A 26216-nucleotide genomic window follows, 5' to 3' on the forward strand; every position below is an offset into this window, starting at 1 on the left:
TATATATTATTCATATCTACGTACTAAGATGTAAAATATAGATTATATAAGGATTAGGAAGGATATCAAGGGATTGGGAAAATAAAAAGAGTTTTTTTTTTCTATAATTTTTATTAATATTTTCCTAATTATATAATACTTATATGAAGGAGTAAAATTTAGAAAAACAATTACATGATATCACAACAATTACTTGAGTAATTATAGGCAAGATTGAGGATTCAATGGAATAGAAAATTATTATTTGAGGAATTGGATTAAGTTTCAAAGGATGGAATTTTAGAGTCTTATATCCTATTCCCATATAATTATTATTATATAGAAATAACAGTAGAATGAGTTTGTTTGGGTATTTAAATATATTTGATCCGCTTAAATAGAATTTAGAATGAGTTGAGATATAAAAGCAAGTATTTGGCTTCAAATTCAAATACATAGACAGTCAATTGGGTTTGGGTGTGCATGAATATTTTAGGGATACAAGATTAGAAATATTATAATTTAGCAAAAACAGTACAATATGTAAACTTCTAAAAAATTTAAATTATACAAAACACTTAATATTCAAATAAATTAGTACAAACATGTTTAATTATACAAAACAAATAATAGTATATTATACTTTTGATTAAAAAAATAAAATTGCATCTCTTAATTAAACACCCTATCAATTTAACTCTTAATTAAGGACCTTTATTGATCTGTATAAATTTCAAAGTGTAGCCCAGATGACATGCCTTGACAATGATGGTTGTGATATAGTGATAGTTAGGAATGCAAGGACAAGTGGCTACTGTGTCAAGGAGATTTGGCACCATTAAGGTGATAATAAAGACAAGTATTGATGAAAATAAATGGTAGTAATTTGGTTATGATGGTGACAAATGGGAGTCAGTAAGGTTATTTAGTTTAATTATCTTTTAACACTTGTAAGCTAAAAGCATGGGAAAAAATAAATATATAGGTGATAAAAGAGTATTATTATTTGAACTAAATGAAACAGCATAATGTGATCCCACAAATTGTTAAAAAAGAGAGGAGCCTTGAACACCTTCAAGGGGATGTCATTCACAAATATAATCTTAACAACATTTCATAACTGTTATTATAAATGTAGCAGTATTAGCTGTATGTTGATATGGCATCATACAAATTATCAGAAAAGATAGCAGGAACATTAACTACTAGAAAATTCCCAGATTCATGTTTCTAATCTCTAATAGTTTTGCAACTTAATTTCTTTCAAAAATAAGCCTTTAAAACTGATATTAGCAACTGCAAGCCAAAGGCCTGAGGAAGCAAAATTCTCCTCAAAGTTCACATTTCAAGCTTAACAGTATGTAATATCTAAGATATGCTAGTACACTTGAGACAAGTAAAACTACATATAGATGTCATACTGTTGATCCATGCCAGAGAGCAGCAAAAGAATCAGTGTGACCGTAACATGTGTACAGACTCCATTCTCTCCTGTAGCTTTTTGGCACACACCCAAATTTAAATGGGGCTAATAGTGCAGTATCTGTGATGTAAACAGAATATGAAATACACACCCCATCTATATTCTTAAGGAAATCCAGTTTGTGAAGACTAAATCAGTTAGATTCAGAAGATAATCTTAACAACATCTCCCAAGCAAGCAGCCAATTCAACACGATATCAAATACAGATTTTGCAGACGGATTTCGAGCTAGTAGAAGCAGAAAGCAAACAAGTTCATATCAAAATTCAACCAAGACAAAAAACAATATATATATATATATATATATATTAATGTTCCTTGAAAAGTTCCTTGTGAAAAAATGGCATTGCCTTCTTTCAGTGTCCATCGTCAAGAGTTCCACACTCAGTAAAAAAAGCCAAGCACTTTACCACCAACATTCTTTCTCCTAGCTTCCTCATGGTCCATGATGCCAGCAGATGTAGTCAGCACAATGTAACCAAACTGCAGACAAAATTATAAAGAAACAATGTTATTCTACCTCTGATCTAGAAAATAAAACCTCAGCAGGTTGGAAGTCAAAATACTTCAAACAACTTGCCTGACGTGATGGGAGAAGCCTAGCAGTCCAGGGTTCAATTTCTTTGACACCCACATCGAAGCGAGGGCTGATGACGCCGCATTTGTTCAATCTTCCATTCAACTCGACCACTATCTTCCCAGCTCTGTGATCATCTACGTATTCAAATTCACCAATATAACCTAGCCAATACAGACAGACAAATCAGAACAGTTTAAACCTTGAAATCATATAGACAGTATAGAATACCAGACTAGGTACCATGCTTCTGCATGACAAGAAGAAACTTAATTATCACTTTCGAAGACGGTCTAATCATGACCTGCCTCTTTCCACGCTTCTCAGCATTGTACATGCTCTTGAGAGCATCATTCAACACACTGACCCTCACCATCCTCAACAAGCCTGTAAAGAAGCAACATTAGAGAATACATAGGTGAAACAAGAACTTGAAACCTGTAACCAAGTTATATGATCTTCAACAACTAAACACAACAAATTGGGATGCAGTGGTACAAAATTGTCATTCGGTTAAAACTAAATTAATAAATACACAATTCAAACATTAGCATCACACTATAGCTTGTGATTGGAAAGGGGCAGCACAGTATGTGACATTGTAGATAAAAAAATAATAATTCAAAATCATAAATCATAAATAACCCATTAATAACATGCAATTTAAGTCTGTATAGCATGTCAAGTCTAAAAAGTAAGTACTTTTATTCAACATTTTATCCAGTTACAGACAGTACCGCTGACAACTGAATACAATAGCCAAGCATCATTCTTGGCATCTTCACCTTCTAAGATGCTATTGTTATGAACGAGCTAATATCAACTATGAACCTACCCATAACTTGACAAAGAAAGGGGGAAAAAAATTAAAAAACACGGAACCTATTGGAAAGAAGATTTGACAAAATTTAATGGCCATCAGACTAACAAAAACACCCTAAAAGTGATAGTGAACCCCTATCCATGGAATAATTAAGCAAGAGAGCACTGGGCCAAAGCCCTAAAAGGCTAGCCAGCAGATAGAAAATGAAATCCAAGCTCATGAATGATAAAACAACTTTTACACATGAAAGCCATAGATTCAACTCGAAAATGAAAGAAATTTATAAATATATATAGATATATTGATATGCTGCATTATACAATTTTTTAAATAATACCTTAAACTAATTAAGACACATGACAACTAAATAATGTGAATGACATGAATGAAAGCTGCTAAAAGATTTTAATGCATTTGTCATTTTGTTACAAGATATTTAAAATGGAGTTCTTTCGTTCCTTGCACATGCATTTTAATAGTGACACTCTGTAGCACAATTAAGTAGCAAATTGAGCGTATCAAGCTAATAACTGGGAAATTGAGATGAGTACTTTCTTTAGAGAAATAGAGAAGCTTGACTGGGAAATTGGGTCTGAGACAAATTAAGTTGTATATATACAATGAAGCATGATTTGTAAGAGAGAGGTATAGATAAGATTCATAATGTTTGAGTGTTGGTGCAGTCAATAATGGAGAAATCGAACATGATATTGAGATGCATTACTTTGATCATTGGCGTCGATGAGGCCATCTGAGAGGAGACATAAACATGTTATTTAATCCCTCCCCTTTTTTCTCTCAAGTCAAACGATTAGTATATTGCATGGTGTCAATTAACCTTATGCATGCATGCATGGTTGAGTAGTACGTACTTACAGAAAGCTTCCCTTTTGATTCATTAATGAAGATTAGTGTTAGCTTATTCCAACAATACACTAACATCTCCTCTTAAAATAATTTTGAATAAATGCAAATTCTTCGTAATAATCAGAGTATTTCCTTTTTTTGGTTTACAATTGGTATGATTAATCATAGTCTCTTCTTTTGAATATTAGAATTGAATGCATGCATCTGAAAGCCAAATTTCAAATGCATGCATGTATCTCTAGGAGAATCCGATTAAAGCAAGACTCGAGCAGAAACCGTGTAGGCCTGACAGCACTATGCCCACTATATAGTCTCTAGAATATTAGATGGATAAGGGACTATAGATATATGGTAATTATGGATATATAGGTCTAATGAAGTGGATTCCCCTATATCGTTTGGTCGACACTAAAGATGATTTGTGAGCCAAAAATCCACAACTATTTGCATCACGTAGTAACATTGATAAGATATGAATTGCCCGTAGTCATTTCTTGCTTTACAAATGATTCCACTCCACATGTGCATCACATGCATAACCTTTTCACAGACCCTCATATATATATATATATATATATATATATATATATATATATATATATATATATATATATATATATTAGCAGCACTGCTCATGGGGTGTATGTCATGCGTATGTACAGTGGGAGTAGCAAATTGAGCGCATCAAGCTAATAACTAACAAGAAAAAAATGTCTGTAAATGCTGAATCAATAGCATACAATACTAAAACCAAAGCATCAAATGTATTGGACACGGAGATTGCAGCTACAACGAACAAAATCGATGACTAAGAATAGATGCCAATTTTAAATACTGATTACAATCCAGCAAACGGCATATATACTTCACCAAAAAATAAACAATATCTAATCATCCGCATCAATTGACATCAAGAATGCATCTTTACGCCATAAATAAAGAGATCTGATTGGTAGGAAGGCAACAATAAGGTTGAGAATCTTAGGAGCATACACACAAAAAATAAAAACAGAACATCAACGAAATAGAAAAAAAAAAAAAACAGAGATATATCAAATCAAATAAAAAAACCATGACAAAACAACCAACGAATACGACTAAGGTCGAGAGAACGAGGAGAAGAAGAAAAGCCAATTAAAATTGAACCTTGGACGAGGAATCGCTAAACCTCTAGATCAGGAGACGAGAACAGGACCGGAGCGGAGAGGAACGTCAGTAGCGGCGGGTACGATGCCGCGCCACTATTTTAAGCAGTTTAGATTGTTTAGGTCCCTAGGATCGAGATCGAACGGTCAATATAGCCTGATGGCGTCGCAACCCTCCGGTTGCCCTAGTTTTTATTCGCCAATGCATGTTAGGGCAGAAGACAGCGGCATTGACGATTTGGAGACTGACACGTGCGCATCCTGTGAGAGAGGTTTGGACCGGTTTTTAGAACGACTCGAACATAATTAACTTAAGAGGGCATCAAATTATTGCCTAAATATGGCGAGCCCAAAAGCTAACAACTAACAATAATTTTCCCATTTGCACGATAAAATAAAATAATATGTGGAATACATAAAATAATTTCAATGAACGTATTTTATAATTTTATTATGAGATATGATCGACGCATATAATTAAATATGATATGAAAAATAGATATAGGAAAACAAAATAAAAGATAAAGCTGCTAAAATTATACCAAGAAATAACAAAAAAATAATACCAAGTATAATATCCCAACTAAAATATCGTTCGTCTTCCTCCTACTCGAGCGCTCCTCCCACATGTTTCTCCCTGCTTTCCGGAGATGGATCCCAACCTCGAACACCCGATGCCTCCTCTTATAACCCACCATTGCTTCCTCCTCCACTCCGTCACTCTCATCCCTTCCTCCTCTTCTCATCCGTTTCCCAGCGTTCTCACCCGTCGCAAGATTGGAAGCTCTCCGGAGGGAGAAGAGGCGGAGGAGGGGCGAGGATGCTGCAGAGGGCCACGAGCAACGTGTACTCCTGGTGGTGGGCCAGCCATATCAGGACCAAGCAGTCGAAGTGGCTCGACGAGGACCTCCACGGTCAGTCTTTATTAGAAATCTCGCTTAAGATATTGTTGTTGTTGTGGTTCTTACTTCTTGTTGGATGCGATTGCTTGCTCAAGCTGCAATGTGGTGTTGGCTCGATCATAATCCCTAATTTTGTTCCAAATTTTCATTTTTAGCATTAGATTCTTTCTTAAGGGGAAGAAAAGAAACAAATTTGGGGCTTCATCAACAATTTTAGATTCGTTTAAAAATTCAAGCTGTGTCCCAACATCATCATGTGTTCTTTCTTAAGGCGAAGAAAAGAAACAAATTTAGGGCTCCATGAACAAATTTAGAAGTTGATGTTCTTATTTAATGCGATTGTTTCTTTATTTGTAGTTTTTGTTCTTATCTAATGTGATTGTTTCCTCAAGTTTGCATTAGAGATGTGTGGACGTACCTGTGTAGGATGCCGACGCCAATGCAGCCATGATAAGGATCATAAGGTTAACATGCCTAGGCTTACCACTAAATATGGTCTTACCACCAAATATAGAGAGATTATTTTTGTGATCCGAATCTTGATCTCTCCTATTACAAAGGTGCAACCTTGATGTTGTTGTTGCAAAATCTTCCCTCTTATTAGAAATGTGTGATTTAGTTAAATTGAATCCTAGAATCATGATGCCTTCTCAAATTTGGGGCTTCATCAAGCAATATTTGTGAGTATCTGCTAAACGAGGGATTTTATTTGTATGAATCATTGGATGTTTCATATTTTACAGTCCCAACTTTTGTTCCCAACTAGTTGGAGACATCTACATTGTTCATTAATTCTTTCTTGCTTATATTATGTGTATGGATGCCATTATATATCTTGTAAGGTGATGCTGGTAACCGAACATGCACCGATTGGTTTCGTTGTTTTCCCTTCTCAAGGGATGTTTATCCTGGTAGCTCTCTTCACTTTCAGCCTTCCAACAGTCAAAATAAATATTAGCTTCTCCTTCCATGTTATTTAACATGCAAGTTCTTATATCTAAGCAACAAATTACAGTATTTTTCTTTTCCTGGAAATGAAGCCAAACCTTTACAGTTTATATAAAATGCTAAAAAAATAAGTTTTTTATACCTAATTATCAATGCTTCACCCTTATTTTGGTCCTATTTAAGTGTTATGTGGGTCTTTTCTCTCCATTCCCCCCCTTTTTTTTCCCTCATTGCAAAATGATGATACAACGTAGCATTTGAGATTTTGCATCAATAGACTGTAAGTAGTTTGCATTTGACATGGAAACACAGTTTTTGTTTTCTTCTCATAATGATCTGAGGATAGTGTGAATCATGTTTTGTAGAGATGGAGGATAAGGTGAAATCCATGATGAAGCTCATAGAACAGGATGCCGATTCCTTTACAAAGAAGGCAGAGTTGTATTTCCAGAGAAGACCAGAGCTGGGTAACTTTGTTGAAGACATGCATAAAGCTTATAAAGCATTGGCTCATAGGTACGATCGAATAACAGGAGAACTGCAAAAGGCCAACCAGGCCATAGCAATTGCTTTTCCTGATCAGGTCGACTTTGAAATGCAAGATGATGAGGATGGTGGCTCTCCAAAGGCAATCACTTCGATAGATCTCAGTAAATTCCGTAAGCCAACAGAAGTCCCACAGTTCATCTTCAGACAGAAAACAAAGAAAGATCGCCCCACACCGAAGAAGCAACATCACAGGAAGTTAAGTACTCAAATCAGCAAAGAGAAGGCACAGGAAGAGATAGACAGGCTTCAAAAGGAAATTTTAGTGCTCCAGACTGAGAAGGAATTCACCAAGAGCTCTTACAGGAGCACCTTAGCCCGGTATCTAGACATTGAGAAGCAAATTACTGAGATGCATGAGGAATTTTGCTGCTTGCAGAATTCTTTCAGCGCAAGTGCAATCGCTGAAGATGGCGAAGCTCGTGCAATGATGGTAGCATCAGCCATTAAGTCTTGTGAGGATAGCTTAGTTAACATACAAGAACAACGGAAAGTTACGTCCAAAGAGGCAAGAATTGAGTCAGAAAAAATTAAAGATGCTAAACAGAAGCTGAAGTCTCTCAAGGGTGAGTCTGGTGAATCAGAGATTGAGACAACAGAGACCTCTGATCAGAACATGGAGCAGAACTCCACCTCCGTAAACACAGAAGATAGTGTTCTGAAAGAGGAAAGGATGGAATTACAGTCAGTGTGCCTGAAAGTGAAGGAACAATTTGAGATGAGCTCTGAAACATCAGTCATGGAACTGGCAGAAAAGATTGATGAACTTGTCGACAAGGTCATTAGCTTAGAACATATAGTTTCATCACAGAATGGTCAGATAGAGAGATTGAGATCAGAGACAGCTGAGCTTAATAGGCACCTACAATGCATGGAGGAGGACAAGGTGATCCTAACTGGCGACTCCAATACCTTTACTGAGACTTTTAAAGAAGCAGAAGATGCATTGCAAAGAATTCAACATCTTGAGAATTGTCTAAATATTGATGACGATGCCCTTCAAACACAATTTTTAGATGCCTGCCACAGTCTTAACAATATTTCTGAGAAATTGCAGTCACCTAAACATCAAGAGCATGCATTGTCCCAGGAGGTAGAAACTCTGGTTTCCAACAAGGAAAGCAAGGAAGTTGACTATGTTAGGATCCAGAATACAGAGGAAAAACTTGCCGGAATTGAGGCTCATGGGCAAATTACAAACGAGTCAGACAAGTTGCAAGAGGATACAGACAATGTTCATGTTGGTGAAGTGCAAACACAACTTGAAGAGACAGATGACATTCCAGACTTGCAAAATTTATTGCTAAATGGATTAGAAGGCAGCCAAAATGTCTTGCTGACTGAGTACACATCCATTCTTCACAATTACAAGGATACCAAAAATAGGCTTTCAGAAATTGAGAAACAAACCCAAGAATATCACTTAGAGACAATGGCAGAAGTAAATGAACTGAAAAATGCCAATGCCATCAAAGATGAAGAGATTCAACTTCTCAAAGAGATACTAAATTCCTTTCAGACTTGTTTAAGTGTAAATGCACCAAAAGACATGGAGATGTCTGGATACCAAGTTGCTGGATATCTAGCCAACACGAAAGTAGAATTTCATGAAATAGAAACTGGGAGCTTTCATGAAGGAGACATCAATGAGGTACAAAGTTCTTCATTGCTTGAAGACAAATTTAGAGCAGACATTGATACCCTGCTAGAGGAGAACTTGGATTTCTGGTTACGGTTCAGCACATCATACCATCAAATTCAAAAATTTCAAACTACGTTTAAGAACCTCAAATCTGATATTGAGAAAAACCAAGAAGGCAATGCCGCTGTTATGGCTCCTGCTGAGGAGGCCGTAAACCAGGAATCACTTCTAGTTTGCAAGAGCTTAAGAGAATTGAACACCGAGCTCCAGGTTTGGTTGGAAAAGAATGCACTGTTAAATGGAGAACTCAAGTGCAGATTTTCATCTCTTTGCAGCATACAAGACGAGATATCAAGAGTTTTAAAGGAAAGCGAGAGTGAAGAGATGCATCTCACTCCTTACCAGGCTGCTAAGTTCCAGGGAGAGGTGTTCAGCATGCAACTAGAAAATAACAAGGTTGCAAAGGAACTGCAAGCCGGTTTGGATCATGTGAGGGGGCTTCAGATGGAAGTCGGCAGGACTTTGTCAAAACTTAATGAGAACTTTAAGTTGTCTGGATCAAGAAACCACCAGCAACACAACCAATTTAGGCAACTAATCACCAAAACTATTCCGCTGAGAGCTTTCTTGTTTGGTACAAAGCCGAAGAAGCCTTCAATGTTTTCGTGCATGAATCCAGCACTGCAGAAGCAGTACAGTGACTTAAGATACACTTTTCCTAGATGAAAAATCTCCCCTTTGGGTTTTCTCAGTCTTATTGTTCTGCTGGAATTTGTAACATAAGTTTCTGTCACCTTGTAAGTCGATATCTTGACTTGTATGCATAAATCCAGCACCGCATAAGCAGTGCAGTGATTTAGGTCTGGTTTCACTAGAAGGAAAATTTCCCCTCATGGTTGTCTCCTCTTATTGTTGTATTGGAACTTCTGCCATCTTGTGAGCTAACACATTGTTTCCTTTCAGTGGTAAAGGTAGAATGTTCATCTGTAGTCTTGGTATCAAAACCATATTGTTAGTGATATCACAACTTTGGATCACACTTAGATACTACTTTTGTTATTTCATGGTTCCTATGTTTCTGAGTGATATTACTCCCAAATAAGATTTCTATGTTGGAATGATTACACAGGTTTTTTCAATGAATTTTCTGGAACTTGAATGTGTTCCATGTTTATATATATATATATATATATATATATATATATATATATATATATATATATATATATATATATATATATATGTATGTATATGTATATGTATGTATATGTATATGTATGTGTATATATATGTATGTGTATATATATGTATGTGTATATATATGTATGTGTATATATATGTATGTGTATATATATGTATGTATATATATATATGTATGTATATATATATATGTATGTATATGTATGTATATATATATATGTATGTATATATATACATGTATGTATATATATACATGTATGTATATATATACATGTATATATATATACATATATATATATATACATATATATACATATACATATATAATACATACATATATAATACATACATATATATATACATATATATATTTATACATATATATATATATATATACATATGTATAAATATATATATATAAGACATTTAGTGCCTATGAAGTAGACTAGCGTTGGAAGAGGCTAAGTTAAAAATTAGAATAAATCAAAACAAATAAAAATTCAAGATGATTCGAATGTGTATCAAAAGTTTTGAGAAATTTTCCCAATCCAAAAAATATGGTCAAAGACTTCAAAAACCAGGGACATATTGATAAATTTAAGCTTATTTCATAAGTAATTGAGATATTCATCAGACGAAACTCCAGTAGAGCCCAATTTAATTAGAAAATTTTCGTTGGGGTATATGAGTCATAAATTATAAGGAATTTGAAAAATTAGGAAACTCGATCTCATTCAAAAAATTATTCAAAAGATTATTAAGCAACATTGGTCAAGGAAATGATCATTTTACCAATTGGTCGTGCGATTAACATGGAAATGATCCTTAATTCATATAATTTGGATTCAATTTACTTTCTTTGGCATCAATTTAAGTCCAAATAAAAAGGAAATTAATCCCAACCTATTTCATTTAGTTTGTAATATTCCTCAACTTATTGCTTTATTTCATCAACGTTATTTAGGTAAAAAATATTATAACACAGATTTTTATGGTAATAAATTTTACCAAGATTTATAGTTTCAAATATTACCGCTCGACATGGACGATACGTACTGGTTTGATAGTATATTGGTATGTAGATCGCTCGCTACCAGGTGAAACGCTTAACATTGATCTGTATCAGATGATACGAGATGATATCGGGCGGTAACAATCGAAATTTTGATCATTACTACTAGACACAGCTCGATAATTCAATCGTTATTGCTCGATAATGGTCGAGATCAATCGTTACCGATCAATAGCAGTGCAAATCGACCATTATTGCTCAGTAACGGTTGAAATCGATCGTTATCGATCGATAATAAAATTAATAGGTCAAATATTTAAAGTTTATATTGTAACAAAATAATATAATAATTCAAATAATTTTTCTGTAGATATTTCAACATTTATTTTTAACTTAAAAATCATATCCTAACTTTTTTTTTTAGATATTTTCGAAGGATTTTACGGTTAAATTAGGTGTACCACTCGGTACGCCCTGACGTATCACTCGATATATAGTACCGTACCGTACCGTATCGAACAAACCTCGAAACTCTGATATTGTATGAAATTTCAATCCTTAGATTTTACTATCATAAAAAGGAGTTGTTTAAATCAGGACATCAGCAAAGTTCATCATCCCCTGCCAACCTTCCATGGAAATATAGGCATACAACCAAAGCATGCAACCTGATGTGATGCATCTTCAACACTTTCTTAGATTGCACGAAGAACATACTAACTGTTATCTCCATGTGAGATCAAATGAATGGAAAACAAGAAAAGGAAAGGACAATGGAATGTAAATAAGATTGATGATTCAAGAGGCATCAAACTGAATGATTGCAAGTGTTCTGTAAACTTAAGCTCACAAATAAACCAGAGTAAAACAAAAACATAGTGCTTCATTTTCCATTCTGCCAGAATAAGTACCACAGCACCAGAAATCAACCACAAAAATGAAATTGTGCAAAACATATTCGAGTGTTTGCACTCTCCAAGTTTCTGAAATTATAGATCATGCATGTCGTTCTACTAGGCATTGGCATATCAAGAATTTGAATACAAGTTGTGGAAGCAGATGAGGAACATGAATAACAGGGCTAGCAGTGAATATGCTATAATGTGTTAATGCTGAAAACCATGGTTGTGAATTTGTTGAACAAATTCAGAATGATTTGCCTAAACACAAACCAACTCATAGCAACACCGGAGCGAATCAAGCTATTAATTCAAGAACTAACCAAACAGAGAGACATGGTTTAAAAGATCAAGAAAGAGAGAATGATACAGCAGTAAACACGGATTACTTTTGAGTGAAATAAACCATCTTTGTTGCAGTTTTGCTGCCAAGGAGATTTAATTAAGCACTTGAAGTAGGACAGTGTACCAATCTGAACCGCTTCCTAGATGCAATGTGTGAGTACAGGCATGAGAGATCGGCACTGTCAAAATCTAACCGAGAAACCCTATGAAGATGGTGGATGACACCAATGACATTATGACAATGAAACAACAATAAAAATGCAAATATTTCAATACAAAAGATATTAATGATTGGGAAAGAAAGAATATGAAGCTTGAATTGTTTCTCATTAATCAATCAAAAAAAGGCACAATTTGCTGCCTGTTGCAGTAACACACAAGTCATGAATCTATGCAAAACTTTTACCATTCTTTACTACCACAATCTCCAACCAGTACTTCTCAAAAGCAGATCTATTTTTGCTGTAACATAGATGGCATAAATCAAAGCAAAGTTTGTACCATCCATCACTACCATAATCTCCAAGCAGTACTTTTTTCAAAGCCAGATCATCCACAATGCACAAACCAATTTTCTCATCAAATTAATCCAATCGACGAATCAGAAAACCTACATAAACGAGTGAGTTTGGCAAGAGACTGCAGCTTCTGCGATTCGTATCAACCTCTTTTCTTCGAAAGCATCAAAGCATAACCTTTTACACCAACATGGATCCAGTAAAACAGAGATCTAAATTAATAACTTGAACCTGTTCAAGCGATTTGCAGCGTCAAATCTCTATACACTAATCCAGTGATTTGCAGAGATCTAATCTGCAGGATAATGCACAAGGGGCGGGATTCTTGATGAGATCCAGTGACGGAAAGTGTTTGCTGGCTGGCTGCTCCTTTTTGCCGGACACTGACTGCTGGAAGGCGGAAGTGCGCCATTAAATTTGGGTGGGAGCTGCATTGAATGAGGGTGTGTGACTCACCTGGAGGTGGAATCAGATGCTGAGATGATTGTTAAGCTCCTCAACAAGGAACCTTGGAAACTCCTTAACTGTTTTAGGAGCATTTTGCAACTATCTACATGTTTTTTGGGTTGTAAATTCTATCATGTTTTCAGAGAAGGGAACATAAGTGCTTAGCACATTTTGCGGTGTATTCTAAATCCGAGGAACATGGTTTAGGTAGCCAAGCACTAGCCATACAGAGTACCAGAAAAAAGAAGAGCTAACTCGAATTTTTCCTCCAACAGAGTTTCTATTAAGAATGATGATTCATATGAGAACACAAGTCCATCTAATTATTCATACCTTGTCCATGCAATGCATACTATAAACTTTTTAAAGACAACTTTTAGCCATGAACAGAAAAGAATGTTTATATTTAAGCTCAGTGACTGATGAAGACAAAGGAAAGGAAAGCATCAATGAAACAATGAAAGCATCAATCGACGCAAATTAGAGTACAATACCTCATAACCTTCTTTTATCCTATAGCAAGAATACTCGATGAAATCAGTGTGAAGATCACACCAGGAAGTTCCCACACAAGTGTTTCTCCTTCCTACTGTCAATCAAAGCTCGAACTCTTCCTCACGGAGCGCCAATTCTGCAGCTTCTTCCTCTTCTTCATCAAGCATAAAGTACTGGTTCCTCTCCACCGGGCGAAACATATAGAACATGAACATGTAGAACAAAAGGCTCACGGTTTCCTCAGCTGCCACGCTCACCCAGCGGTACTTGTAAGATGTGATTGTCCCCGATGCATAGACGACGATCCTCGTGAAGTACAAATATCCGATCACAATGATGTAGAATTGCCGGAAAAGTGTGAGCTTCATGAGGTTCCTTGCGGCCTTTCCGTCGGTCTTTGACGTCTCACGCAGAGATCTGATGGACCAGATGATGGGGAACAGGACGGTGCAGCAACAGATGATGTCGATGAGGAGGAACACCTGGTTCCAGGTGACCCAATCCTTGATGAAGGGTCCGGTCTCGCCGATCACCACGGAGGCGATGTTGGCGATTATCTGGAGTGGGATCACGATCATCAGCACCTTCTTCTCGCGCTCCTGGAGGAAGGGCTTGAGGAAGGACCAGCCGGTGCCGATGAGGACGATCACGGTGAACAAGAGGACGCCTTTCAGGAACTGGAAGAGGTAGAAGGGGATGTCCCAGCCGTGCGGGGTGCCGGTCTGCCGGATGTAGTGCTGGTCCTCGGCGGCGAAGACGAGGTAGAGGGCCTTGCTGAGCAGCAGCCCGGCCATCAGGTAGTGGATCCCGTGGGATGAGATCCGGTTCTGGAACAGGGTGAGATAGATCCACGCGCCCAGGAAGACGGCGTACGCGACTGCGAAGAAGGTGTAGAGCGACGGCACAGGGGACTTGCCGACGGAGAGGTAATCGCGGGAGCCGTCGGGGCGGGTGTTGTACGTCTCGGTGCGGACCGACATGGTGACGGCAGCGGCGCCGGGACCGCAATTGGCGAAGTAGAGGCTGTACTCGTCCGGATGGGAGACGGCGAAGGAGTTGTTGAAGGCGCCGCCGGGAGGCGGCGGGGAGAGATTCTCGAAGGTGAACAGGAGGTGGACGTACGGGCTCCTGAGGACGCAATCTGGGTACGAGCTAGGGTTAGGGTTCTGCTGTGAGTCGTAGGCGGCCTGGATCAGGCTCTCATCGGAGACGAGGAAGAAGCCGAGGAGAGAGGGGTCGATGGCAGGGGCGACGGCGGAGGAGGAGATGGACACGCCGGATAGAGCAATTGTGACGGTTCCACGGTGGTTAAATCCGAAATTCTCGAACAGGATGACCTGACGGGAGTCGTCGGAGATCTCCAGATTCTTGATCTCCGCCATGGAAGGAGTCATCAGGGAATCGAGAATGACGAGGAGGAGAAGAAGACGGAGAGATCCTTCCATGGCGATACAAACTGGATCTTTGGCCGGCGACGGCGGTGACGATGGTGGTGGAGGAAGTATATAGGCGGAGTTGAGGGAGGACGGGAGTCGACGTGTCGATTTACCGGTCTGTTGTTCCGCGGAAACAGATTAGGACAGCCGGCGCGTCCGATCCGCACAAGGGATCCACGTTCGTCTTTCATTCAGATTCGTGATGATGAGATGCCATGCACCTGTTCAGATCGAGTTTTCTACTGGTCCCGGAGAAGAACATCCAATCTCAAAGCGCCACTTGTTTCATGCGTAGGTGTTACATTGACAAGATTGACGGTCAGGATCCATTGGGATCCTTTGGATAGGGTTCAATGATCCTCCTATTATTGATTATGTTATTAATGGTTTCAATGAGTTATTGAGTCATAATATAAATAGGAAAAGAATAAAATCTTGGTATAATTCGGCTTGGATTCACTCGAAGCCAAAATAAGACTACAAATAGAAATCTAATTTCTTCTTTTAAGAATTAGATGTTAAGGTAAGTAATAAAAGATGAATATATATATATATATATATATATAATATTTAATTCATTATCCTATCTAAATATACTAAAAAAACTTGAATTGCTGTGGAATTGATATCCAATGAGTGGAACAAAAAACTTGGCTTGTGTAAATATAGATTGCATGATCTAACATCCAAGGCTTGCCGAAAACATAGAAAGAAAAGAGACGGTTTACTCACCAAAGGCAGCTTCTTCTTCCATGCTGAGAGCCATGTTTCCTGCGCAGTAGATGATACCGCTGCCTGCCCAAACTTCCCAGTAACTGAGCCAAGAAGCTTTCCGACGGTAGCGGCATCATCTCTCCTGCGGAGGAAACCCTTTGGGCGCTCCATGGAAGGCAAGAGATGCCACAGCCCTCCACACAACCACTTGCAGCAGCAGCAGCAGCAGCAGCAGCAGCAACTCAGTTTCTCATGTCCTTCGGCGCTGGCAAACATACATATATAACGCTGAAGCCAAGAAGCAGTCATCCTCACCAATTATTTTGGCATGGCATGACACCCAGATGACATCAAATCCCTGATATCAGCAGTCATCAAAGTCAGACAAAGACATGGCTGCGGAGAGATACCAAGCTTCCAATGCCTGCTCATCGATGTGTGGTGCATGGTGAAAGGCGTTGGGTGGAGATAACATCGAACAAGAAGGCCACGTGTTTTTGCTGCTTCGGTTTGCAGATGCATGCACTTGTGCTTGCTTCTCTTGCTCATCGTCTGACACACTGTTTTGGAATCATGTAAGTTGGGGCCGACGAGGCTTCCTCAGAATACAGGCTTTGTCTGGAGAATCTTAAGGTGTTCAAACAAGTCTGTCTTGCTTGGTAATCGGTTCATATGACTAATTTGTCAGCTACAATATATTTGTCACCTTGCAGTCAGCTTGGCTGGCACAGAAGGAGTATGCTGTCCACCAGCTATTAAGCATTTTGTATTATCAGAGTGAAAGATCTTGAGTTCAAATTTTATTGAGTCATACATTGAAAAGAATCCCTGAGGAATTCTAATTCACATGATAGAGAATATTAAAAACATAAAATTAAATCATGTCTCATCCACTGACATTATAATGATTAAGACATGGATGTAACTTGCAGTGAAATAAATTGAATAGTCATCTGATGGGGAAACAAGGAAAACAAGACAAGTCAAGGTTGGTAATGGGCTTGGGCTTAGTAGGCTTAAACTTGGTAATGGGCTTGAGCAAGACCTATCACTTATGTAACATTGACTGACCAACCTTGATTGTTAATACTAAGACCTATCACTTTTCTTTTGGTTGGAAGTTTCTAAGCTGAAGTTTGGTGCAAAGCCAAATTCATGTGACACCTCTCAATTATATTCCAAGTTTGGTGCAAAGTCAAATTTATATGGCACCTCCCAAATGAATTCTAAGAATCCTCGATAAGATCATTTAGTTTAACATTTGTTGAGTATGAAAACTAATGACTTATAAATCCGTCAGGTCTATTTTATTTTTAGATGTTTTTTTTTAAGCTCATGAAAAGGATATGCCCATCACGGATAATTCCTCACAATTCCTTATGAGCTTATGGGATCGCACCGATGACCGACACATCTGCTTTGCTTAATATTAATATGATGTTTTGATGTTCAAACTAATGCTCATTTTCATTCTATCTAAAAAAGGTAATCTTATAAATCTATATTTGAGTTATTTTTATGATCAAATCAATCCCCTACCAAACAAGACCAGTGATCCACAGAGCAAGTTATACTAGTCTTTATCCTTTGTCCACAGGTTCAAGATTCCATTTGCATTGTTGACCATTGTGTGTTCATTCTAATGCGTGGATGAGAAAAGAAGGGACCAGTCCAAGAAATTTCCAATCTTTCTTTGACTCAGACAGTGATGTTTGGGAGTTCAGTGTTCCATCACACTTGTGATACTCTTCCAACGAAGCCTTCAGCTTGCCTTAAGTAAGAGCTCCCCCATACGCTGCAGAGTTCAGCATCCTTTCCTGACCCAGATTAGTCCCAACTTTTCCTCTCTTGTCAGAGCGTTTACTGACGGGAAGAACTTAGCGTTTGATTGATGATCCAACCAAACATGTTCAGTCCTGCCTTGGCAGGCACGTTGTTCTGAGATCTTTGAACTTGACATCTGTGATCTGCAGCCGACTGCTAATAATTGATCATTTAACTGGCGGATGCGAAAAGTCCTTTCAATATCAGTTCTTAATTAGGTCATGTCAGTCGAGACTTTTCTTTGATGTACAGCAGTAGCAGCAGACAGTGAATCTTTGTTCTTTGGCATGCTGTCGAACCTTATACTCGGAAGTATGAGAATAGTAGCTTGGACCAGTTCAACAAGAAGGACCTGCAGCAGTTCAGCTGTCACACAAGCAGTAGTAACCTTCTGATGTCTTTATATCGATTCCCACCCGCCCTTTCTCTTCATTCTTCAGCTGCTGTTCTTCGATGGAGAGCATGGAGCCGTCTCTTCAGGACACTCCAACCTGGGCTGCAGCAATTATCTTCTTCTTCGCCATCGCTGTCTCCTACATCTTAGCACAGTCGATCAGTTTTGCCGGAAATGTAAGTCTGGTGTTCGCTCGATGCTGCTATGTGAAAGAAACTTGTGATGGATCCAGTAATCTTTAACTCCATCACGAAATGTTCTGCAGTGGTTCAGGAGTCGTCAGAAGATTGCACTGTCCGATGCTATCGACAAGCTAAAAGAGGGTGAGCCGAAGAAGAAGCTGTGATGTTTCAGGTTCGCTTAGGGATGGTACCTGAGATCTCTGTTTTGTTCATGCAGAGCTGATGATTCTTGGATTCCTCTCTCTGGTTCTGGCTGTTGTGCAAAGGCCGATTTCACATATCTGCGTGCCGGTTAAGGCAGCAGACTACATGCTACCGTGCCGCAGATTGCAACCCAAATCCATCTCTTCTGCTGCTGGTTATTGTGTTGACAGAGTAAGCTGGATCTATGTTTATTCTCATGTGTATTACTAGAGATGATGACGATTTGTTATTGGATTGTAGGGGATGATTTCGCTGGTGAGTCAACAAGGGATTCATCAGCTCCATACATTCATCTTCGTGTTGGCAGTCGTCCATGTGCTCTGCAGCGTGACCACCATGATTCTGGGAAGAGCCAAAGTAAGATCTTGAACTGCTCACATCTTTATGTGATTCTTCAGTGCTTTCGGTTTTCGGATTTCGATCTTCTTGCTGCTGGCAGATGAGGCGATGGAAGGCATGGGAGAAGGAGACACAGACAACTGAGTACCACGTTGCAAATGGTGGGTAGCCCTTTTTGTTCTGAAAGGAGCCCTCTTCTTCTTCTTCTTCTTCTTCACATCTTTAAACCACAAGGCCAAATCAATATAATCTGTGAAGCATATGCTTAGTTCTTCTGCAACTTTTACGGTGAACTGTATCAGATATCTGAAATGCAAGTCATCGTTCAGACCCTAACAGGTTTAGGTTGACGAGAGAGACCACATTCGCAAAAAGGCATATCAGTGTAGCTACATCATCATCCTCCATGTATCTGTGGATTGTAAGCGTCATCTACCACTCTTCTCCAATGGCTTATCCGCATCAAGCTCTGTGTCTAATTGATTTGGAACCTCGAACAAGCAGAAGTGCTTTTTCAGACAATTCTATGATTCCGTGAACAGAGTTGACTATCTCACCCTTCGCCATGGCTTCATAACGGTAAGGCTGCACGCAGCATCGCTACTTGGTTTCAGTTCCCTGCATGCAGATGAGTTTCTTGGGGACTGACTTCTGTAAGCACTCTCAGGCTCATTTCTCCAGGCACACCACGTTCAATTTCCATGAGTACACCAATCGATCTTTGGAGGACGAGTTCAAAACCGTGCTTACAATCAGGTTAGCTGATCTTGGTTTCATCTGCCCCGTTTTCTTTGTCATGTATGTTTGATCTTAGTCTGCTCATGTATCTGAAACAGCCCTCCCTTGTGGTTTCTTGTGGTCATCTTCATGCTTGTTGATATCCATGGTAAGATTCATATGACCGAAATCTTATCCTCATCACATCCAATGCATATTTCCCTCACTTGTTCCAACAATTGTAGGGTGGTATTCCTACTTCTGGCTGTCATTTGCACCCTTGATCGTAAGTACAACTCGACAAGATCTCTTGGCACTCTTCCACTGTCAATAATGTCTGATTGGCCTTTTCTCTCACAGACAGTACTGGCTGTGGGGACTAAGCTTCATGTGATTGTTGCAAGAATGGCTGTGAAACTGGACAGGGAAAATATAGTCATCACCGGAGCACCGCCGGTGCAACCCAACGACGATTTTTTCTGGTTTGGAAACCCCAGATTGATCCTTTTCCTCCTCCATTTGGCTTTCTTTCAGGTATCACATCCATACTAATCCAACAAAAAAGTGACAGTATGTTCGGCACGGTCTGACATCTTCTCTTCTTGCAGAATGCATTTGAGCTCACGTTCTTCATCTGGATCTGGGTGTGCAACCTTTGGTTCCTGCTACCTGTTGGATATGATTCACCAATTCCATGAACGAAACTTGATGAATGTTCTTCTCTTTTGCAGTATGAATTCGGCCTGAAGTCCTGCTACCACGAGAACTTTGGGATAACCATCGCAAGAGTGGCATTAGCGTAAGTGATCACCACATGGATCGCACTTGTGTGCTTCCTCCTCCACGAGAACTACTCACCTCCGCTCACTCTGTTCCATGTCTCAGGGTGGTGGTACAGTTCCTCTGTAGCTACATCACTCTTCCCATGTACGCGCTCGTCACACAGGTAACTCACCCGTGCATGGATTAAACCCCCACCGGTCAGCCATGTTCGTCTCTCTCAGAAGTTGAGTTGTGGTGGTTCTCACTGCAGATGGGTTCGGAGTTCAAGAGATCCATGTTTGGGGAGCGGACGAAGACGGTGCTGAGAAGATGGCACGAGGACGTGAGGGTGAGGAGGAAGAAGCAACATCCTCACAGGCGTCCTCCATCTACTGTTTCACGTCAGCAGCAGGAAATATCAACGCAGATTACATCATCAACATAAATTGATCAGACTTATTGTATGATTTTTTGGGCGAAAGAAGACGAGATTCAAGCAAAGAATATTATTGATGATATATTAAAATATATATCAATTAAATTAATCAAACTTTCGATCTTGAAGTTTCCAGCTCTCAACTCTCGATAGATTACCATCAATTTTTTAGGTGTAATTAAAGATGTTTTTATACCCGTGAATGAACCCTAAATGATCCTCTCCATATATTAGGGTACGTTTTTGGGTATCGTTTGGCGGGTGCAAAGGAACCTCACATGTACAGACAAATACAACATATTCGCCTGTTTTGTACCCACCTCTCAGGCTTTGACTGTGGATCCCACGAAGAAAGCTTGTAGTGTGCCAATTATTACGAGGGTACTCACGAGGGCAACGGAGTAGGTAGAAAGAATAATGCTTCTAAATAAATAAGTTCTTCTGTAGCCCAAATTTTGTCTCCACTTTAATTCTCGCAAGCCTTTCGGTCAATATCGATCCACCGATCGGAGATGGCCAGGGGGAGCTCGCAGTCGCAGACGGCGGCCTCGGCGGGGGGCGGGGCGCGGCCGGCCGGGGCGGTGCCACGTGGAACGCCGGCAGCTGCGGCGGGGATGAGGCGCCGGCGGCTGGGCGGGGGCGGAGGGGGTGGCGGCTTCGCTGGCGGCGGCCCCGGTGGGGGGGCCAACATGCTTCGGTTCTACACCGACGACGCGCCAGGGCTCAAGATGACGCCTACGGTGGTGCTTGTGATGAGCCTCTGCTTCATCGGCTTCGTCACCGCGCTCCACGTCTTCGGCAAGCTCTACCGCCACCGGGCCGGCGGGGCTTGATCCGACACTTCCGCCGCCTCCCGATCCATGGGCATTCGCAGCTGTGATTCCGTACACTTTGGTTGCTTGCTTTGATTCTCTTTGCTGAATCGTCCCTCTTGTTCTGTCTTTTGGGTGCTTTTACTTCTTGCTGTTCTGATCTTAGCGCATGGATGAAGCGTACTTGAGAACAGGTTTCTCTTCTTGCAGGTGTATGCAAAGTTCTGCAATGATCTGTTAACATATACCTCTTCGTTTGTTGCTTCAGATTTTGTTCATCCAGTAGGAGTATTCTTGAGAAGGGAACTGATTTAGTCCTATGCTTAATGAAACAATTAACGTAATGCTCTATCTACATCATGTTTGGATCTGATTAAGGCTTATAACCAAGAAGCAAATCCAATTCTCTTAGTACTCTCCATGTCAGTTGAATCTTAGCACTCTGGCTGTTTACTTTGATTGTCCATTGCACCTAGTTCGATAGATTCAGTACAGTCTCATTCGTGTGACACCAAGAAAAAGTGTTGTGGTTCTTGGTCGAATTGTTTGTTGTGGAGTTGTGAAGCTAATTTATAAAGAGACTTTCCTGAAGCTGTGGATGGTTTGATTAATGATTATAGCTACAGTCTCCATTTTTCTTGTCAGCTCCTTAATGCCTCAAGAACAAGAAGCTCAATGATCTTCTTTAGAATGGAAAGGGGTAGAAGCAATTGGCAATTAAGAAGTGTAGAGATAGGAAAGATTCATTGGTGATAACCTTTAGGTACTCTTTATACATTGGTAGATGAGTATCTTCTTCGATAGGTGACCCTTGGAATTTAAGAGGCCTTCATGCTTGCTCGTTTGATGCCAACTCAGTCCTATTAATGTGGCATGCTGATTAAGGTAAGGGACTTTCGATTGGGTTTTATGTGGTGACTTGTTCCAAATATCTATATTCTGGAGGCTATGTGTTAGATTAAATAAGAGAAACAAAGTTGTATCGAATACCGACCAAAAGAAAAGAGAATGGCATCAAGTAAGTAATCCTTTTGTCTTTAATCTTGTGATTTTTAGATAGAGCTACTACAGCAAAGATTCAGTTCTCTTCTAAGGAAAGTTGGAAAATTAAAAAAACATACTATGTAATGATTGAACATGAGGATGGTGTTTATGTAAAGTAGATAACATTGGAGAGTAGCCAAAGAAATTGGAAAGCTAGGTTAGTTTCTGGTTTCAAAGATTTCTCTAATATATCTTATCATAATTCTTGGTTTAACTTAAATGGCTGTTGAATAGCTACTTAGTGGATTGGTGAAAACCAATCCAAATTTCTTGTCCTATTTGACGAGAGCCAGTTGTGTTTCTGAATATGTATCTGTTACATATTCTCCTTAGGACTGCAAAGTTGGTTGCTTGAAATTTGATACAGGGATACAGAAATGATTTGAGATCAATTGATTTCCAATATCAAATCCTGTTCAAGACATTACGAGTACCTTAAATAACCTGATGATGCATAAAGTGGTGTGCGCATGTGCAGCTCAAATGGCTGAACAATTATGGCATAAACTTCAAAGTAAAGCACAAAGAGAATTCCCAAATATCTTTGTTAACTTGAGGTTTTCTTGCTAGATGATAAAAGAAGGCGAGAATTTCTTTTGTAAGAAGATCTTTAGGATTTATTACGGATCATCATGTCATGTTGATCTGAAAGGAAAATTTATTAAAAGTTTTAGAACAGGTTAGATTTTGTGGATATGTGCTTGATATCAAAACCAAGGTTCGCAATACCGTACCGTACCGGTATTTCGACTTGGGCTCGGTACTGGTATGGTACGGTATACCGAGCGGTATACCCAGGTGTGCCAAGTACTGTAGCACTGCTACAGTGCTACAGTGCACTCGGACCAGTAACAGGCGGTCCGTGTACCGACAACCTATCGGACCGGTACGTACCACCCGTACCGAGCGGTACGGTTCGGTACGACAGACCCTGATCAAAACATACCTAGAGCAAAGTTACCTTGACCTGTCTGCCTGAGAAGTTGATGTAGACTACGAAAAGTGTATGATATTGGCATGATAATGCTCGGTGGGTTCACTTCTTGCAAAGGTTGTAAATCAATGCTGAACTGCCTTTTGGATGTTTGGAATACAAGTGGTTCTTTTGCTAGATTGTACTTGTATAGTTAAAATGCTGTGCTATTTTTAGTTTTTCAATTTTTTCACTTGAAGCAGGATTGCTTTTCTCATCAAATGACTGAAAGATCTGTTCCACACCTTCGTTATTTTATCATTTGTTGTTTTCCTTTAAGCGATGTATTTATAAAATTTATTTGCTACTAGTAATATTGTGGTACAACTTCATGCTTTATATCTTTATATCCTACTGTCTTAACATGCTTGAAGAGACTTCTCCAGTCTGATTTAAATTCAAGTTTCTGATGTTCATGAGGTCAGCTACTCCCAGTTGTTCAAAGTTAATTCCTGAGAGACCATTGCCATTTTTTCCTGCAGAGCCAACATCTTTGTATACTTTCCTTCCAAGTATAATTATGTTTGAAGTGTACTCTGCTTGAACCAGTCTTCACAGGCAACCACAACAATGAAGAATTGTAAAGGTTATCAAAAGGTTTGTCTCCTTCAGAAGTTTACTTGTGCCAATTAAACCTTGCATTTACAGCTCAATACAAGTTTCATTGTTGGTTGTGGTTCATGCTGGTCTATAAGACTTTTCCTTTCTCATTCCAATATGATATGGTCAATTTGCAATTTGTATTACACATCTAAAAGAAGACAGTTTGGTCCACCAGTACTTTAGTTGTTGCTTAGCTTCTTGTGGTTGGTTTAACTGAGTTGCTTAAGCTCAGCTGTACTCGAGCTTTATGATATGGTTTACTATATTGTTATTATTTATTATATACAGTACATATCTTTATCAGATTAAAGATCAACAAAATGTATGGTAGATTCCAATATGACTGACAATCTATGAACACTGATTATGACAGCATACCTAAAGAATAAACGTCATTCCTTTATATAGGAATTATTATTTTGAAGTTGATAGAAATGACAGGATTTTATTTTAAGATCTTATGATAATCTGAAAATATTTTTAGCTGATCAGCACATTCAAAAATTTTATATTGAAAAATATCATGCTAATGTCTGGTGTAATATATAAATACATGTGTATATATATATATATACATGTATATATATATATACATGTATATATATATACATGTATATATATATATACATGTATATATATATATATACATGTATATATATATACATATATATATACACATGTATATATATATACATATATATATATACATATGTATATATATATATATATATATATATATATATATATATACACACACACAATGAGATCTCCAACGTTCTAACTCATATACATCATAATATCATTAATAAAAAAATATTTATATTTTTTACCATGAAATTAATAAAAAAATTCATATGATGATTTTTTGAATTCTTAACCTAATTTTTGAGTAAGAAGTTGCCAAATCTTATTAGAGGAATTTATATGATTAATATCATCATAATGAGTATTCAAATCAAATTTCATATTAAAGTAAGTTTGTTTGAAATAAAAAATTCAATTATCCTTGGTTATATATGATTAAGAGCCATCATCAATAATAGAAACGAAGCCATATCTTAGAGATCTAGTAGTACTTATAAAAAAATCCTCTAATATATAGTTTTAGTCACAGTGTCCCATGCTAGTAATGCATATCTTTAATATTATAATTATTTGCCAGAAAAAATCTTTCATTATTTTTTTTCAAGAGTCTAAATAATCATTTTAGGCATCCAAGGAAATATATTCAATATATGAGAAGAGTAGGATATAGGATAGATTTCATAATTGATATATATATATATATATATATATATATATATATATACACACACACACGCACTTAAATTTAAGATGATATAAATTATAAGTTTGTAAAGTCTCTTAGGTAAATCCATTTGTCCCTTAAAAGAAAAATAAAACGATATCAATTATCCCTTATAAGAAAATTAAAATGATAGCAATTATAAAACAAACAAAAATAGTATAAGAGGTGCATTATCTGTAAGCATAAAATATGTGATATATTATATGTAATACGAAAAATTTTTTATGCTATGATTGAAATCAAATAACATTGAATTAATTTTTATAATACGTACCTTCATATGTTAGATCTTTGTGTGATTTGGACACCATCTTTAGATCTCAATTTGCAAGAAGAATTATATTTTTTTCTCTCTTTTTTCCTATCTTTTCACAATATCACTTAGATTGATCGATTATGAAGGTTTAGAGAGATTATAATCTCTCAACAGTATTCTCTATGATATGCAGGTTCTGTCTATTTATAGACGAGAGCATAGGATCTATGATAAATTATTAAAAAAAAATTTCTTATCAAGGACATCTCTTAATGAATCTTATCTTAATTAGATTTACTTTCTATTAGCAAATAACTATAATCATAATCCAATCATATCCATAATATATTTTACCTAATTAAATAGGATCACATAATGTAATA

The 26216-nt window shown here is 38.0% G+C and overlaps 5 protein-coding genes across 6 annotated transcripts; 3 read left to right on the forward strand and 2 right to left on the reverse strand.

The window, feature by feature from the left end:
- Positions 1 to 1541: 1541 nt before the first annotated feature.
- LOC103984251 (small ribosomal subunit protein uS8) lies at positions 1542 to 4985 on the reverse strand. 2 transcript variants are annotated; one of them, XM_065108282.1, is made up of 4 exons: positions 4876 to 4985; positions 2283 to 2426; positions 2043 to 2203; positions 1542 to 1945 (listed from the first exon to the last, which is right to left on the reverse strand). In XM_065108282.1, the coding sequence occupies exons 2-4, from the start codon at positions 2413 to 2415 to the stop codon at positions 1847 to 1849; spliced, it is 393 nt and encodes a 130-aa protein (XP_064964354.1). In that variant the 5' UTR covers positions 2416 to 2426; positions 4876 to 4985; the 3' UTR covers positions 1542 to 1846. The 2 variants fall into 2 exon arrangements, with proteins under 2 accessions (XP_064964354.1, XP_064964355.1); XM_065108283.1 differs by having other exon boundaries at positions 4898 to 4944.
- Positions 4986 to 5448: 463 nt separating this feature from the next.
- LOC103984252 (protein NETWORKED 2D-like) lies at positions 5449 to 9805 on the forward strand. Its single transcript, XM_065108284.1, has 2 exons — positions 5449 to 5788; positions 7090 to 9805. Exons 1-2 carry the CDS (start codon positions 5695 to 5697, stop codon positions 9636 to 9638), a joined length of 2643 nt encoding a protein of 880 aa, XP_064964356.1. The 5' UTR covers positions 5449 to 5694; the 3' UTR covers positions 9639 to 9805.
- A 3902-nt stretch (positions 9806 to 13707) lies between these two features.
- On the reverse strand, positions 13708 to 16282 carry LOC135612239 (protein CANDIDATE G-PROTEIN COUPLED RECEPTOR 7-like). Its single transcript, XM_065108285.1, has one exon. It carries the CDS (start codon positions 15271 to 15273, stop codon positions 13930 to 13932), a length of 1344 nt encoding a protein of 447 aa, XP_064964357.1. The 5' UTR covers positions 15274 to 16282; the 3' UTR covers positions 13708 to 13929.
- Positions 16283 to 18150: 1868 nt separating this feature from the next.
- LOC103984254 (MLO-like protein 3) lies at positions 18151 to 20964 on the forward strand. Its single transcript, XM_009401715.3, has 15 exons — positions 18151 to 18372; positions 18462 to 18519; positions 18596 to 18753; positions 18823 to 18939; positions 19022 to 19082; positions 19251 to 19342; positions 19426 to 19500; positions 19589 to 19677; positions 19758 to 19807; positions 19884 to 19924; positions 19999 to 20172; positions 20247 to 20282; positions 20370 to 20437; positions 20524 to 20584; positions 20672 to 20964. Exons 1-15 carry the CDS (start codon positions 18256 to 18258, stop codon positions 20843 to 20845), a joined length of 1371 nt encoding a protein of 456 aa, XP_009399990.2. The 5' UTR covers positions 18151 to 18255; the 3' UTR covers positions 20846 to 20964.
- Positions 20965 to 21307: 343 nt separating this feature from the next.
- On the forward strand, positions 21308 to 24346 carry LOC103984256 (protein transport protein Sec61 subunit beta). The gene is made up of 2 exons (XM_065108286.1): positions 21308 to 21712; positions 24148 to 24346. Exon 1 carries the CDS (start codon positions 21349 to 21351, stop codon positions 21667 to 21669), a length of 321 nt encoding a protein of 106 aa, XP_064964358.1. The 5' UTR covers positions 21308 to 21348; the 3' UTR covers positions 21670 to 21712; positions 24148 to 24346.
- Positions 24347 to 26216: the final 1870 nt, after the last annotated feature.

The sequence above is a fragment of the Musa acuminata genome, chromosome BXJ2-5, assembly GCF_036884655.1.
Source record: "Musa acuminata AAA Group cultivar baxijiao chromosome BXJ2-5, Cavendish_Baxijiao_AAA, whole genome shotgun sequence".
Lineage (NCBI taxonomy): Eukaryota > Viridiplantae > Streptophyta > Magnoliopsida > Zingiberales > Musaceae > Musa > Musa acuminata.